Genomic DNA, 17,602 nt, shown 5'->3' on the forward strand with positions numbered 1-17,602 from the left:
AAACTACAAAAATAACAGCTTATTCTTCACATGATGCTGAGATATAAGAACTCAACAAATCGTTAAAATATGCAGTCATTTCGAAGAGATGATAAGATTTCCCAAATTTTATTCTCCCACAATATTAAAAAGATTCACCCTAGTATGAGTGTGAAATCACAGATATTCAAACTGCTAACAGGATCTCCTTGGAACCTTAATTAAAAACTTTTTAGAGTACTTCTAATTAAATACCTCTAAAAATGTTTTTTTGTTTTTTTTTTTACGCAATGTAATTTTCTGAAAGCTGTAACTTAAGGGTAACATAAAAAGATAATACTTGCTGCTTCTGTTTTCCACCAAGTACTCATGATAGCAGTAGTCTTATTTGATGTCCAAGGCCATGGAAACTTTTTAACTGTGTTGCTGCCACAGCATCTCACAGAAAGGCAGTAAGAAAATGTCTGAGTAACCCACAGCTCAAATTCAGAGGTCTAAGGAGTCCCTGCTGTGTTCCCTTAGCCCCTAGAAAGACAGTCATGCTGAGATCTAAAAGCATTCCCCAGAATATAGAATAGAAAGAGATCCAAATCTTCCCCAGAGAGGAGCTGCAATTAATACCGTGTTTAGAGCTCCATGTTTTGGATTAGTCCATTCAATGTTAGTTACCTGTTGACTTGGGAAATGTTTACCTTTGTATATATCATAGCACCTAACACAATACCTGGTAATGTGGTAAGCTCAGCATAGTTCTATTTTCAGACGTACTATGATTATGTCTAGTTAATACTATTTCATGTTTTAATCATTAGAACCAGAAAGAGAACTGTTACTGTGATTATATTTCTCTAAAAATAATTTCACTTATACAATAAATTATCATTGTTTCATTCATTCATTCATTCATTCATTCATTCATTCATTCATTCAAACATTGAGCACACCTATGAATCCAGCACTGGAATAGACATGATAAAATCTGGACATTAGAGAAAGAAAGTGAAAACATACAAGTTAGCTTTTTTCACAAAGATATGATGTTATAGGTGGGAAAAAGTAATACTTTAAAAAATGATAATAAATTCAAGTACATAATCTCAAAGAAAATTAGATTCCCCCTTAAAGGTTCGCATATACCATCATTTTATGTCTGACAGATGGCAAGTAATAAGAAAAATGAGATAAATCTTAAAAGAGAAAGTATCAGTAAAATATTACAGGGTCAGACAGTATTTTCTCAGATGTGTTTAGCCCAGGGGAGGATTATCCCTTCAAACTAGGGATAATCTGATAGTAGTACCTAAACGATGATACAACTTCTATCACAACTGCTACCCAGCGTCCAACTCTTGGCTTTGGAAGAACACGGTTGCCAAGAAATTGTCAAAACTGATGACTTTAAAGTAGGTGACAGGGAAGGCAAAAATGAGGCACAGATTTTCTTTATGGCCCAATTCCCAATTTTTACCTTTCGTCTTTACACTACCTAGGTTCCATCTCCATGCTCAGTACTAGGCAAAAAATAAGGCAATCACACAAATGAGGTCCTCTAACAAAAACGGAGCCTTGCAACCTCAGCTCACTTCTTTGTTTATACACACGTAGACTCCGTATGATAGGGACTACAGTGCGGGAGTGATCTTTTGTTAAATCTACATAAATATCCTCATATGCCCACATAGAACTACATGAATCTCCATATATTGTTATTTCAGAACTATGACTCCATTCCACCATTTAATGAGAAAAATCAAACACTCTGGCATGAATCTTCAAATTTTTATCTTTACCTAAGATACTGGCTTATTTCTGGCTGGAGATTTCATTAGAATCTATCATGAGATGTAACTTGTGGTTTGTAGAAAATATACAGTGTAGGCGAACAACTGACACCAACACCAAGGAGAGGAAGGGAGGGACAAAGGGCACTGACAAGTCCTGGGGACGGGGCTGGAATTGCAATCGAGAACTGGCTGTATCCCAAGTCAGGGCCATCACAGGATTGTGGTGCAGTAACTAAAATGTACTGGGACAGAACACTTGACACACTGCTGTCTAGTTCACTTGCTAGCATGAAAGAACTGAAACACTGTCTGTACATGAAACTGGCCAAGATCCGGGACGTCTGGGTGGCTCAGTGGGTTAAGCGTCAGACTCTGGATTTCTTCTCAGGTCATGATTGCCATGGTTTCTGAGTTCAAGGCCTACATCAGGCACTGAGCTGACAGTGTGGAGCCTGCCTGGGATTCTCTGTCTTCCTTGCTCTCTGTGCTCCTCCCCCACTCGTTCTCTGTCTCTCCCTCAAAAATGAATAAATAAACAAATACATAAACCAGTCAAGACCTTTAAGAAAAAGAACTAAGTTCTACACTCTGACTTACTTACATCCTTCACTGCTATATCCAGGGAGGCACAAAAGTGTCCTACCCCCTTGCCAAGGCTTACCTTCCCATCCGTACACACGATCCTGCTGAACAAGCTTCTCCCGCCAATTTATTTCTCCTCCTTACCCCTCTGCCTCTAAACAGGCTCAGACAAAAGAATCTTTCTATTCTCTAGAGACCACCTCTCTTCCTGCATAGTTAAACTCCTCAAAAGAGTAATCTTCCTGGATCAAAACTAATTCTGAATCTGGTTTCTAATTTTCCCACTCCCCTGAAACAGCTCCCTGTCCCAACATTTTTTCTCTGGAAGGGGCCTGAAGCAATTGATAGTACGACACACCATGTTCATAAACCTTCGTCTCTGCCTACTTCTAGTTCATAGAGGACTCCTCCCATTTCCTGTACACACGCAGCGACCGCTCACCTTCAGTGACCTCACTCACTCACACCTCTCCAACTAAGGCGTCTTTTGGGGCTTTGCATTGCCATCTCCAACCATGGTTGGCAAAGCCCAAATCGACATCTACAAACAACTCCAGTGGAGTATGCCAAAGCCCATCTTCTTCTTCTTCTTTTTTTTTTTTTTTGGTTTTGTTTTGTTTATTTGAGACAGAGAGAGAAATAGAGAGAGCAAGGGAGGGGCAGAGAGAGAGGGAGAGAGAAACCCAAGCAGGTTCTGCACTGTCAGAGCAGAACCCAATGTGGGGCTTGAACTCACAAACTGTGAGACGTGACCTGAGCCGAAATCAAGAGTCGGACACTTAACCGACTAGGCCACCCACAAGCCCCAACCAAAGCCCATCTTTTTAACCATGACACGTTTCTGCTATCCATGCTTTTCCTCAAACTACCACTCAGGCCCTCACTCCTTGCTGGCCAGACTGCTGTAACGGCCTCAGAAGAAGTCTCCCTGGACCTGTCTTTCAACACCAACCCACATTATCAGCTGGTACCAGAATCATCTTCCTGATGCCCAGCTATGATTACTTCTCACCGCTGCTCTAGACTTCAGTGACTCTCCTTTACCAACTGAATTAAGTGTAATTTCTCACCCTGGGGCAACTCGATTTTTCACACAGATGATGATTTATCCCACGTTTCCTTACATACACTGGAAACACCAGACTGCCTGGAGAAAACTATCTTCTTCACCAACAACTTACATGGTCCACTCAGATGGCTTTGTTCATTCTTTTCTCTCCCTACAATTTTCTCATCATATCTATCCTAGTCCCTGGAACTTTGCATGCCAAATGGGAACTAAGGTTGCAGCTGATGTTAAGGTTGCTAATCAGGCGACATTAAATTAGAGAGTGTAGCCTGGATTATCCAGGTGGTTACTGTGTAATCATTTAAAAGTGGGACCGAGAGTCAGGGTGAGAGGAAATGAGACGAGGGAAAAAAAGACAGAAAGAAATGCAATGTTGCAGCCTCTGAAGAGGGAAGAAGGGGACCATAGGCAAATAAAGTGGGTGGTTTTTAGATGCCGAAAAAAGGAAGTAAATGGATTCTCTCCAGTAGCCTACAGAACACAGTCCAACCAACACCTTGATTTTAGCATAAAAAAGATCTGTGTTAGACTTCTGACTTCCAGAACTATAAAATAATACATGTGTGTAGTTTTAAGCCAGCCAGTTCGTGGTAATTTGAAACTGAATACACCTCCATATGTAATTTCACACTCCACCTGTCTTTCAGGGCCCATTTCAAAAGTCTCTATAATGCAAAGATTGTTCTGCTCCCAAAAGATCCCTCTCTGCCAACTACACTGGATAGGATTCCTTGCTTCTCTTAACCCACAAAAGTATCTGATGGACTTAATAGGTAAGTCTTGGTCTTAACCACAGGCTACATGACAACTGAAGTTCCTTAACTTCTCTGCACTTTAGTTTGTTCATCTATTAAAAAAAAAATCTCATAAGGCTGTTTTGAGGATTAAATATAGGAAAAAATATACATTTCATAGCACTGTGCTTGGCATACATGAAGCACTCAATATGCATTAGCAATCATCGTTAACTTCATTCTCACCTGTTTTTCGGAATCACATCCACATAGCTATCTCATCACCATATTTGACAGACATGTGCCATTCACGTTTCCCCTGTGGGGAGTCTCTACCACCCAAGAGACCGTCTGGAAATAAGAGCTTTTAAGACAGGCGGCAGTGAAGCTGAAACAGCTCAGCTCAGAAAACTAGAAGAGCACCGGAAACCGCACAATGAATCATGTGGACCAACATTTATATACTCAACATAACAAATATAACGATAAAGGAGTAAGCAAACACTGGAGAGAGGATTTAGGAGACAAGATAAAACATTATTGAAGAAATAAAAGGCATTCTCGGGGCGCCTGGGTGGCTTAGTCATTTGAGCATCCGACTCTTGATTTCAGCTCAGGTCATGATCTCGCAGTTGGTGAGTTCGAGTCTCACATCGGACTCTGTGCTGATGGCATGGAGCCTACTTGGGATTCTCTCTCTCTCTCTGCCCCCGGCCCCATTCACACTGTCTCACTCTCTCTCTCAAAATAAATAAACTTTAAAAAATTAAAAAAAAAAAAAAAGAAAGAAATAAAAGGCATTCTCAAATAAATAATCTTCTCTCAGATCACCCAGAATCTGGCAAGACCTGAAAATGTTAACTTCTTCATTGGTTAAGCAATTAATGTACTCCTTATACTTCTATAGAAATGTAAGAAATCAGAACAATTCTGTAGACTCTAATTAGTAACCTCAACAATTTACTAACATACAATAAAATGTGTTGCAAATGTGAGCTTTTTCCCAAATGAAAAACTGATATAAAATTTAATATGTCCTTATTTAATTTGAAAGCAATAAAAAACTCTGTCAAGATTTTGATGAGAAGGATCATTTTCTCTTGTAAGAAATAATTATGGGAAGAATGCTTTTAAAACATTTAAATGTAAGCTAAAAAAAAAAAATCAAAACAAAACAAAACAAAAAGCAATGAGCTCCACCAGAGGTCAGAAATAAAATCCAAGCTAAGATGTTAAGAGTGATACTGTGCCAAATGCTCACGGGATGCTCTCACTGGAGAGCCGATGATAAGGCCACACCTGATTCGGGAAAGTGACTAGTAGTCAAGGAAGATTAGAAATCCTTCTCTCAACTGGAGACAGATTGAATGACTTCTCCTAACATGCGGGGCATATGTGCTAATTTACTTACTAAGGGTGAGTTCTATACTGCAATCGGGGATAGGAAGTGACACAGTGACAGCCAATATCCAGGGAGCTGGATTAAAAAGTTTACAAGGTAGCCTCATTTTGAGAAATAATAAATCCAAGAAAAGGGAAACTCCAAATACGTGAAAAATTTTAACATAATGCCACTTAAAATGGCTACCTAGGGGCACCCGGGGGGGCTTAGTCAGTTAAGCATCCGACTTCGGCTCAGGTCATGATCTCACAGTTCGTGGCTCCAAGTCCTATGTTGGGCTCTATGCTGACAATTCAGAGCCTAGAGCCTGTTTCAGATTCTGTGCCTCCCTCTCTCACACGCTCGCTCTCTCTCAAAAATCAGTAAAAACATTAAAAATAATAATAAAATAAAACAAAATAAAATAAAATAAAATAAAATAAAGCAAACTTCTTAAAATTTCTTACAGCAGTGAAAACTAGTGATGGCCTTAAAACATGTATTCACAAATATTTATTGAGTACTCACTTTGTACTAGACACCAAACTCAGAGATAATAATATAACGATAACTGAAATGCTTTCAGAGCCCAGGAAGCTTACAATTTACTGGGAAATATAAACTATCCGGTGTGAAGGTGCCATAACCATGAGACAAGGGAACGTGGTAAACGCACCATGGAAAGAGGGATGTATTCAGCTCAGTCATGGAAAGAGGAAGAAGAAGCCACTCCTGCCCCCCAAAAAAGCACGTAACTGCATAGGGAAGGATTGCCAACCAGATGAGCGGGGGAAAGATAAGACGTGCCAGGCACACCTGATGGCATGCACAGGGGCCTGCAGCCAAGACAGAGGAGAACCCTGAGTTTGCGTGTCGAGTAGTCCAGTGTCACTGAACACGGGAGGGTGAAGCAGGGAGTGACAAAATGAAAAAGTACAGAGAAACTAGAAAAACAAAGCATCTTCGAAAACAAACAGCTAGAAGCAACACTCAGTAGGTCGTCTAGAGCTGCAAAGTCACCCCGAAGAGACCAAATGGACCTAAATATGAGAGCATGTCAAAGACCCTAAACCATCAATACACTTAAAGAAATTTGTCTTGGCAAAGAGGTGTTGATCAGTTCTCTACCGAAAAAAGAGAGAGATTCTCAGGAACACTGGACTTTGCCCTTCTAAAAGGCATTGTTCGGGAGAAAGCATGCTTAGCAAACTCCAAGTATTACTGTCCAACTGGCAAGGCCATCTGTACTGTGAAGAGAATTTAGCATAAACCCATTAAACTTTCAAATTATAAAAATCAATGATTCATTCATTCAGCAAGTAAATATTTATTAAATCCCTGCTGTGTACAGTTTTCTGTATACTAAGGCTACAGTGGTAGATAAGAGTCGAAATTCCCCACTATCTTGGAGCTCATTACACACCGATGAGGGGAGACAATTAAAATATAAACGAACTCCTATATGTTTCAATAGTGAGAAGCGTTATAGAAGAAACTAAGGCAAATATGGAGGACAGGGAATGTAGGGATATGGGAGTTTTATGCAGGAAATCGGGAATAAAAAGAAAAACCTGCAATATCTGAAGGAAGGAGAATAATTGAGACAGAGGGAGTAGCAAACAGCCTTATGTTTATAATTTGGCTCAGGCTCAAAAGAGAGAATAGATTAGATACTCTAGTCAATGCGATAACTACATTTCTCAGTTCCATTCTGATTTAATCACTCTATGAGCTCAATGAGTGCAGGTTTCTGAATCTTCCACCCCGAAGGCCAGATGCTGGTCCAGGACAAACTCACCAAGTCAAATGAAACTGACCCCCATGGGGCCTTTTAGGAGAAACCAAATGACTTCTTCAACCTTCCCTGATCTTTGGCAGCGGCGGGAAGGGTTAACCAGAAGGTGGTAAAACTAAAGGAAAGATGACCAACAACATTAGCTGTAACTGTGCGGGAGGAAGAGAAGGCAACTGCTAAGAGAGACGTAGAAAATGATGGAGAAGCAAGAGACAAGTTCGCCTGCTCTCCACAGGAAACAGCATGAAGGAAGCAAAGGACAAGGAAAACCACTCTAGAAAGGAAGGAAGAAAGCTGAAATCAAAGAGGAGCAGGACAGCTTGCCTTTGTGGGAGGAAGTTTTATGAATGGAGGAGGGAATTGGCCTCATCAGACTTTCAGACTACACTAACATTGACTGCAGATTCAGTAAATGCAAATAAAACCAAGTACGAATGGGCTCACCAAGAGTTACAGTAAGGGAGAAGAACTTCAGACAAAGATGTGGAAATTAAGAGTGCTTAATATTCAGTTACCATGCTCATTTTCAGTTTAAAGCTCAAAAGGGCAACATTTTCAAACATGTATTTCAGAGAATTAATAATCAAACCATGATTAGTATCTTGGGTATTATTTACTTATAACCCTATTGAAAAAAAAAAACAAAGATGATTGGGTATGTTAACCATTCCAACAACAAAACGCTCTTTTAAAAAACAATTTTTTTAATGTTTCTATATTTTTTGAGAGAGAGAGACAGAGAGAGAGAGAGAGAGAGCAAGCATGAGCGGGAAGGAGCAGAAAGAGAAGGAAACACAGAATCCAAAGCAGGCTCCTGGCTCTGAGTTGTCAGCACAGATTCTCCCCTTCAGATTCTCCAATTACTGTTTTTCCAGGTTTACTTTGTCCTTTGCCGATTATATACATAATGTTTTTTATGACTTTTTATAACTTTAACATCCTGTAAGATTCACCCATTTCAAGTATATAACTCGATGAGCTGTGCAGACAGCACAGAGCCTGAGGCGGGGCCAGAACCCATGAACTGCGTGATCATGACCTGAGCCAAGTTGGACGCTTAACTGAGCCACACGGCACCCCCAAAACACTCTTTTAAAAAATATTTTAACCCGGGTGCATGGCTAGAAAACGAAATCCATGTCTATTACCAAAAAGAAGTCAGAATAATATTAATCAAAAACCTAAACTCTTCCTGAAATATAAGTGTAATTTATACCCTGGGAACATCTTTTAGCGGGAACTATATTCATGTGGTTTAGAGATTTTTGATTTTTCTTTCCCATGAAAACGTTCAATTGCTTTACTCTGTCACATGTCCGGTAGGAAAAAACCCTGAATTTGTGGATGGAGTATACTGAATATTTTATGAGCAAGTTTGAGAGACACTTACCCAGTATTGATGGAAATGATTTCTATCAGTGGATTCTTCCTGATCTTTGGCAAATCCAATGGCGCTCCACCCAACCGCTTTCCGTTATTCTTTTTCTGACCAAGTAGTCTCACAGAATGACCTTCAAACAAAGCACATAAACACACATTAGCACGGGTCACAGAACTTCACTTTCATTTACTGCTCTCAATAAATGTATTAATTTACCTTCTTCCTCTATGAAACAAACACCAAAAAAAAAAAAAACAACAGAAGATATGATCATTGTCCTAAGAAATAATGCCAAAGAGAAAAACAGCTGTGTGCATACCCTGCCATCAAAAGTGCTTTGCCTACAATACCTGCACCTTTTTCTACTGCACAGATGACAGAACCAAAAATACCCTCAGGATGGCATTCCGCAAGGTAGGCACGCCCTCCAGCGTCAACCACACGCGTGGATGAAGCAGGGAGGGCTCACGGAGCACTGTGCCTGCCAGCCAACTGTACCGCTGGGGGATTAAAAAAAATGCAAAAGCAGATTATCTGCTGAGAGCAAACAGCAAATCCAAGAAATAAAGAATTAAAAAGCTGAGATAAAATGACACTTTAGGGTTGTTTTTTTTAAAAAACAAATACAAGTTTTTAAACTGATTTTTTTAATATAACAAAAGACAATCAGACTATTTCTAAGAGTCATAAAAATTTTTATAACTTGGGAAGTCTGAATTGCAGTTGAGAAAATATGGAACAGTACAAAGAATTCCCATCCCCTTCAGATTCTCCAATTACTGTTCTCCATGTTTACTTTGTCCTTTGCCTATTACACAGAGTATTTTCTGTAACTTTTTATAACTTTAACATCCTATAAGATTCACCCGCGACGAGTCTACAACTCAATGACTTTTAAAGAAACACACACAACTGCACTGTCTTCACAAAACCCTGTTTTAGAACATTTCCATCACCCCCCAAATTGTCCCAAGCTTAGTTGTACTCCACCCTTGCTCCCATTCCAAAATATATCACATTTTGTTAATCTGTTGACCAGCTGGTAGATGTTTGAACTGTTTCCAATTAATACCTATTAGAATAATGCTTCTAGGAACATTCACGTCCAAGTCTTTATGTGGACATATGTTTTTACTGCTCTTGGATAGATTCCTAGGAATGGAATTGCTGGGTCATGTGGTCAATTTATACTTACCTTTGTATGAAACAACGGTTTTCCAAAGTGGGGTACCATTTTATATCCTACCAGCAACGTATGAGGGTTTGAGTTTCCCCACATTGTCACCAAGACCTCACACTGTAACTTTTTTGACAATAGCCATCCTAGGGGGAAGTAATTTATTATTGTGGTTCAAATGAATTATGTATTTCCATGATGACTAATGACGTTGAGCACCTTTTCATGTGTTTATTAGCCAAATGTATGTCTTGTTTGGTAAATGTAATAATTTTTATGTGTCAACTTGACTGGGCCACAGAATGCCATTTAGCCAAACATTATTTTGGGTTTCCACAATGGTCTTTCTGGGAAAGATTGACACTTGAATCAGTAGACTGAGTAAAGCAGATTAACACTGGTAGGCCTTATCCAACCAATCAAAGGCCTGAATAGAACAAGAAAGCTAAGAGGGAACAGTTCCTGACTGACTGTTGAGCTGGGTCCTTGTTGTTTCCCAGCCTTGGGATTCTGGCTAAAACACAGGCTCTTCTTGGGTCTTGTTTCTGCCCAAGTGCAGACTGACACTAACACCACAAGCTCTGAGTCTCAGACCTCTGGACTTGGACTGGAACCACACAAATGCTCTTGGGTCTTTATCTTGCCAACTACATATCTTTGGAATTCTCAATCTCCATCATGTCTCCATAATGGTATGAGCCAATTCTTTTTAATACATTCCTTTTGAACACATACTCACGTGCACACGTGCACACACACACACACACACACACACACACACACTACTACTGGCTGTTTCTTTGGAGAACGTTTGCTGATATAAATGTCTACTCTAGAAGTCTGCCGATATTTTAATTGGAGTAACTACTTTATTATTGTGTTATAAGATTTCTTTAGTCTGCTTACAAACCCTCTTCAGATGTGATTTTTAAATATTTTACTCAGTCTGTAGCTTACAGCTTCACTTTTGTGATATTATGCTTTAAAAAGTAAATGTTTTTCAAGTCGCCTGAGTGGCTTAGTCGGTTAAGCATCCAACTTCGGCTCAGGTCATGATCTCACGGTTCATGGGTTTGAGCCCCACATCAGGCTCTGTGCTGACAGCTCAGAGCCTGGAGCCTGCTACAGATTCTGTGTCTCCCTCTTTCTTCCCCTCCCCTGCTCACATTCTGTCTCTGTCTCTCTCAAAAATAAATAAACATTTTTTTTTTAAAAAAGTAAATGTTCTTCAATTTAACGAAGTGCACTTTATCAATTTTTTTCTTTTATAGCTCATATTCTTACCATTCTATGGAAGAACTCTTTGCCTAGCCCTAGCACATAGAGTTCTCTTATATTTTCCTCTCAAAGTCGTACTATTCTAGCTCTTATCTTTAAGTCTAGGATCCACTTTTTTACTTTTTGTGTGTAGTAAGGGGCTCCGTTCATTTTTTCATATGGATTCAATTGTCCAAGTGCCACTTTTCCATCTTCCTTCTCTGTCCTATTGCTGTCACACATATTAACACACAGCTGCATAAATCCCAAAACAGTGCTGTAATTAGTTTCATACAACTATACAGTTTTAAAAAGAGGAAAAATATAGACTTACAAAGGACTTTATATTTACCCACCATATTTAACTATTTCTAGCACTCGTTTCCTCCTAAGAATTCAACGTAGCATTTGATACTACTTCCTTTCTGCCTGAAGAACTTTCTTTATTATTTCTTGTAAAGGAAACCCACTAGCAACAGATTCTTTGCTTACTTGGGCAAGTCTTTATTTTGCTTAATTTGTGAAAGATACCTTTGCTGGATACAGAATTATCAGTTGACAGCTTTTTCGTTGAGCAGTGAATACAGCTAATCCTTGAACAATGCAGACTTGAGCAGAATCAAGCCCCACACAGTTGAAAATCCATGTATAACTTTTGGCTACCCCCCCCCCAAAACTTAACTAATTAATAGCTTACACTGTTCACTGCAATCTTTGCTGATAACATACACAGTTGATCAACAAGTGTTTTACATGCTATATGTATTACGTACTTCTTACAATAAAGCAAGCTTCAGAAAATGTTAAGAAAAGCATGAGGAAGATACATTTACAGTACTGTATTGTAAAAACTCCACGTCAAAGTGGACCACACAGTTCAAAACCATGTCATTCAGGGGTCAACTGCACAGCACTCCACACCTTTGACCTCTGTTGCTTCTGAGAAGTCAGCTGTCAATCTTAATGTTGTTCTTCTGTATATAATGTGTCACTTCTGCCTTACACTTTCAAGATTTTTCTCTCTTTTGCAACAGTTTGACTATGATGTATGTAAGTGTGGATCACTGTGATTTTCCTACATGCGGTTCATGTATCTTTTTGGCTCTCTAAAGTAATTTTTTTTATCAAGTTTGGGAAGTTTTCATGTAATACTTTAAAAAAAAAAATTGGGAGCATTTTTTCTGTATCTTCTTCTGTGGCTCCATGACATACTTGTTGGTGTGCCAGATGTTGTCTCATAGGTCTTCGAGTTCCTGGTGATTTTTCTCGTTATTCAGAGTGGATCATTTCTATTGATCTATCCTCAAATTTACTAATTGTTCTTCTTTTGCCATCTCTAACCTGCAAATGAGCCTCTTGAATGAACATCTCATTTCAGTTATTGTACTTTTTAACTACAGATTTCTCATTGGTTCTTTTTTATCATTTCTGTTTGTGATTCTACATTCAAGTCAATGTCATCATCCTTTCCTTAAAGGTTTTTTTTTTGTACATTGTTATTTATTTTTGAGAGCAACAGAGACAGTGTGAATGGGGGTGGGGCAGAAAGAGAAAGGGGGAGACACAGAATCCAAAATAGGATCCAGGCTCCGAGCTGTCAGCACAGAGCCCAACATGGGGCTCAAACCCATAAACTGTGAGATCGTGACCTGAGCCGAAGTCGGATGCCCAGCAACTGAGTCACCCAGACACTCCTCCTTAAAGGCTTTTAACACGGTTTCGCTTAGTAGTTGGGAGTCTTTGTCAAATCCAACATTTTTGGTCAAAGACAATGTGTACTTTTTTTTCCCCCTGAATATGGTTATACTTAGTTTCTTTGCATGAATCATAATACTTTGTTGAATACAGAACATTTTAGATTATATACTGACATTCTCCATCCGGGTTCCCCCCACGAGGGATTGGTTTTTTTTGTTTGTTTGTTTTTGTTGTTTTAGATTACTTGGACTAAATCTATTAAGTCTATCTCTTCTACAAGGAAGGGCTACTGATGTCACTTCTTAGCTCTCCACCACCCCCCACCACCAAGCTTGACTTCCTCCGGGTCAACCCTGTATCTGCATACCTTTTTATTAAGGAAAGACTGGTTACACATTCGTTCAAACCCTATAAACCATTAAGATTTCTATCTGCTGATGGAACTGCGTATGAGCCAGTGAGGTTATTCAGAGTCAGGGACATTTCCAAGTGCGCTTCCCCCGGCCTTTTCTTCCTCCTGTGCTTTCTGAGGTTCTCTGCCACCTTCTCAGGACACGCATGCAGGCTCCAGCAGGCAGATGCGTGTGGGTGGTGGGGCCCACTCCTGTCTCTGCTGTGCAAGTGCACAACCTCAGGTCAACTAACCGTCTATGGGGACTTAGCAAGCCTCCAATCACTTCCACAAGTCCCCATTAAATCCCTGGGCTAGTCCACCTGTCCACACAGAACAGTCCCACAGTTTCGGGCAGGTATAGTCACACACGCTCCCTTGTCGCTTGCCATCAAAATCTCCACTTTCACTGACAGTTCTTCAAATCCACTGAGCTGTCCTGGAAGCAGCAGCAAAGCTCCTGGTTTTCAGAGCCCGTTCTGCCTTGAACAACCTTGCTAGAAGAGCTGAGGAAGGAAAATGGGAGTAGCCCCAGGCACAAATGCCATGGACTCACACTGTTCTTACCCAAAGTTCAGTTGTTTTCGGGAAGAAACACTTCTCAGTTTGCTGAAAACTTTTAGTCAATTTCCAGAGTGCTGGGATTGTTTTTTTGACTGTCCAGCTTCACTGTTGCTTGTGAGATCTGTTGACCTCCCCGTGCAATCATGCCATAAGCAAATCAAAGCCAACTTTTTCAAAGCAATCATTTAAAATAACTTCAAATACATAATTAGTACAGGCATAAGATTCTAACGCAATTATATACATGTTCCATCACCCTTCGTTTCAGAAAAATACATTGCTTCAACGTCTCTTGTACAGACAGCTTTTCATGACCAGAAGTAATAAAACCATCAGTCACAGCCTTTTTGCACTAATCACTTTAATAAGAAACATTAAGTCCTTCATTCATTCTGAAAATTCTTGCTGTGCTGTAAAAACACAGCTAGAGTCAAGCAAGCATTTGGCATGCCAGATTTCAGATTTTCAAGATAAGTTCAACTCTTCAATCAAAAGTCCAGTTAATGAAGAGGTGTGCAAGAGTGGAGTGCTAACATAATAGTTCGCTGAGAGATGCCACAAGTTCAATAATGACTAGGCAAGGGCATGCTATCTTCATACTAGCATGAGACAAATTCCATTACATCCTGCTGAGATTTCAGTAATACGCAGCCTGCGCTAATAACATTTGATAAATTATTCATCTTCACTATCTATATGCAAATAAAGGAACATATCTCCGCCTGATTATATAATGAGTTATTTTCCAATCCAATGATTCATTAAAGAGCGAGAGAACTAACAATAGCCTGGTTTTTTTTTTAATTGAAAAATATAGTACACTGAAGACAAAGTAGGAAATAATATAAAAGTCCCTCATTATACCCAGCCAAAGATGAAAAAAAGAAAATTTAACCACAGAACAATTTTTTTTTAATGGACTGGAGGAATAAAACTTTTACTTGTTATAAACCAGCTGTTTTAAGAATCCTTTTGCAAACAGAGCTGCTGTTTCAGATTATTTCCTTGAATCCACAGACCACAGAATAAAAACATACACTGCAAATCATTACCTGTTCTATGTGTGGTTATCAATACTATAACCATCTAAAATAAACTGAAATTTGACGGCTAAAGAATAAACTGGAGGGGATGTCTTTGGGAAGAGACAAGGGGTCTGGAACAGGGAAGAGGCTCAGGGAATAAAGATATGAAAGGTAAAAAAGGAAAATTTTGGAAAATTTGTGTTGGAAATGAACACACCACACTTATGAAGGGACCATGGAGCAAGGAGCCCAATTACACACTCAACACACACTGCTCCTTTGTGTGATCCCTTCTGGCCACTGATGCCTCACACCACGATGGGAAAAGAAGAGCCATTCAAGGAATACTGGTTTATTTTGTGACTACTGTGAATTTCAGCACCCTCTGTGGCTAGACAGGAGAGAAAGGGGTAGGAAGAAATCAGGACAACAGAGTCTGAAAGAAAAATGGGAGTGTGAAAATACCAGTTTTGACATTATTTCAATCACACGTCTATTCCGAAATTATAAGAGGAACTAACAGGAAGGGATGGGTAGAATAATCCTCAGTGTGACCAGATCTACAGATGACAACAGGAGACCACTGAGGAGTCAGTGATAATGATGTGAAGTGATTAAAACAGAGATAAGCAATTTTAATCTGAGGATAAGAACAAAAACCAAACTGCCTTAACATGTAGAATGGGACACACTCAAAGTCACAATCTCTGAGATCTTCTATTCTTTTCCATTTTATATGTAAATTTACATTTCATCTCCTATAAATAATGGTCAAATGTGTCTCAGTGAGTTTATTAACCATCTTTAATAAACATCTCCCTACGTTGTTACAAATGTCACATAAAATTCAGCCCTGTTAAAACCAAATTTAATTTCAAGCCTGAGGCTTTCAGCAGTTATTTTTAAATCAGCTATAAAACCTTGATTCTGTGCTGGTTTTTACATTCGATCGAATCCACTAAACCATTTTATTGGCTAAAATTACACATTATCAAATTTTGAACCAAAAGCTAATTTTTAAATTTAATCCGCTACTACATGCATATTTGTAAATTCATAATACTGAGAAAATCTATGTGGGAGAAAAACAGTCATGAACAGTAATTGCTCTATTAGCTCAATCAATATTCAGTGCTGTTTACGGATCTTCAAGAGCAAAACGTCTTTTCCAAATCCCACAGTGCCAAATGTTGAAAACATTATTAAAATCAAGGGGAAACATTCTACCCGTGGATACTAGAAAGACAGCCTGTCAACGTGTCAGAATGGCAATTATAATGGTCATTTACAAATAGAAAAGGATGAGCCTCTGGATTATAAGCACATCTTTTAACTGAGTGACAGACCACAGGACTGCCTACCAAATGCATATTTACTAATTAAATTACATTTCTACTCACAAACCAATCTTCTCTCCTTTGGTTCTCACAGCTCAAGTGGGTGTCACAAATTAGCTTTGGAATATCATGACACATCACAGAAGCACCCGTGATCTGGCAATGTGGACTCCGATCGTGTATTTCCCCCTCTTTAACTTCTCTTGTTCTTCTAAAGGCTCCGTAACCAGCCAGAGTTTCCTTCCATACTTTATTCACCCCATCTAATTGCAAAGGCCCTCGTTTCCTTCATGTGTGACCGCCCACCTTCCACCACCACCAGAGAGGTCTCGTGCCAAACTGCTCTCACTTCACACAAATTCAGTCCTATTAACTACCCACTCGACAGACCTGTCTGAACCCCAAGCTCTGGGTCAGACTGCTGGAAAATGTCCTGGTGAAGCAACCCACCAAGATGCAAGGGGCAGAGGCTAGGAGAAGACTGGCAGAAAATTCCAGCAAAAAGAAAAGAGAATAAATGTAGTGCAGACACCAATTCTCACTTACGGAAATGTAGTACATCCATTTGAATATTATTTAAGACTATTACAAAGGAACGCTCAATTTAATCTGTTCTTCTACAAAACGTTTGGAGTTCGTACTTGACATTCCCTGCACAGGCACTTTTAACTGCTTAATCATGAAGAAAAACAAAAATGTGGCCAGAAATGTGACTCTGCTCAATTCAACGTCATTCCTCATAGGCAGGCACCACTCCAACAAGAAAGAACCGTTGGACAGTCACACTCAAGTGTGACCTTCCCTTGAAATGATTTCATTTTAAAAGAAGAAAGCGAAGTAAAACTAGGAAGTTTGATTAAGTGGAAGGAGCAGCTTTGTACCACACCTAAGCTGGAAAACTTCACACAAAGGGCCAGAACGGGCTCAAACACCCAAAATCATCCCAATTCAAGCATAAATTTTAGCTTTTAAGATTTTGAATAGGTATGAAAACTTTAAACGTTAACTAGAACAATGACACCTAGAAAAAGATATCAAAATAAGGAAAGGACAGTAAGAGTCAACTGTCCTAAGAGGAAGAATTCGAAGCGTGAATCAGAACAGAGGCGGAGAGGGCCTATGGAGGCGCACAGTTACCAGCGTGTATTCCAGAGCTGGACAAGGCGTAAAGAAGCCTGCATCTTACCCGACACGAAGGTGAGTCGGAGAGGAAGCTAAGATAAGGTCATAATACAAAGTGCAAATCCCTAGAAGTCTGAGGATTATTTAACACCTTGGTGCACAAAAAGAGTTCCTTCCTACACTGTAATTACAACAATGTAAACTTTATGTATGATCTAGAACTATGTAAGACAGAAAGATGAAAGCATTTGCTGCAATGGAACATTTTTTAAGACAATTTTTTCTTCCATTTTCCCAGCATTACTGGCACAACTGATGATGACAAT

The 17,602-nt window shown here is 39.4% G+C and overlaps 1 protein-coding gene across 8 annotated transcripts in view; it reads right to left on the minus strand.

Annotated features, from left to right (window-relative positions):
- Nucleotides 1–17,602, minus strand: part of CDKAL1 (CDK5 regulatory subunit associated protein 1 like 1) — a 715,645-nt gene that overhangs the window by 476,499 nt on the left and 221,544 nt on the right. For all 8 annotated transcript variants that reach the window (XM_045497247.1, XM_045497246.1, XM_045497240.1 and 5 more), the window contains one exon: nucleotides 8,715–8,835. In XM_045497247.1, coding sequence (XP_045353203.1) covers nucleotides 8,715–8,835 — 121 coding nt within the window. The remainder of the gene's footprint in view (nucleotides 1–8,714; nucleotides 8,836–17,602) is intronic.

Source organism: Leopardus geoffroyi, chromosome B2 (assembly GCF_018350155.1).
Source record: "Leopardus geoffroyi isolate Oge1 chromosome B2, O.geoffroyi_Oge1_pat1.0, whole genome shotgun sequence".
Lineage (NCBI taxonomy): Eukaryota > Metazoa > Chordata > Mammalia > Carnivora > Felidae > Leopardus > Leopardus geoffroyi.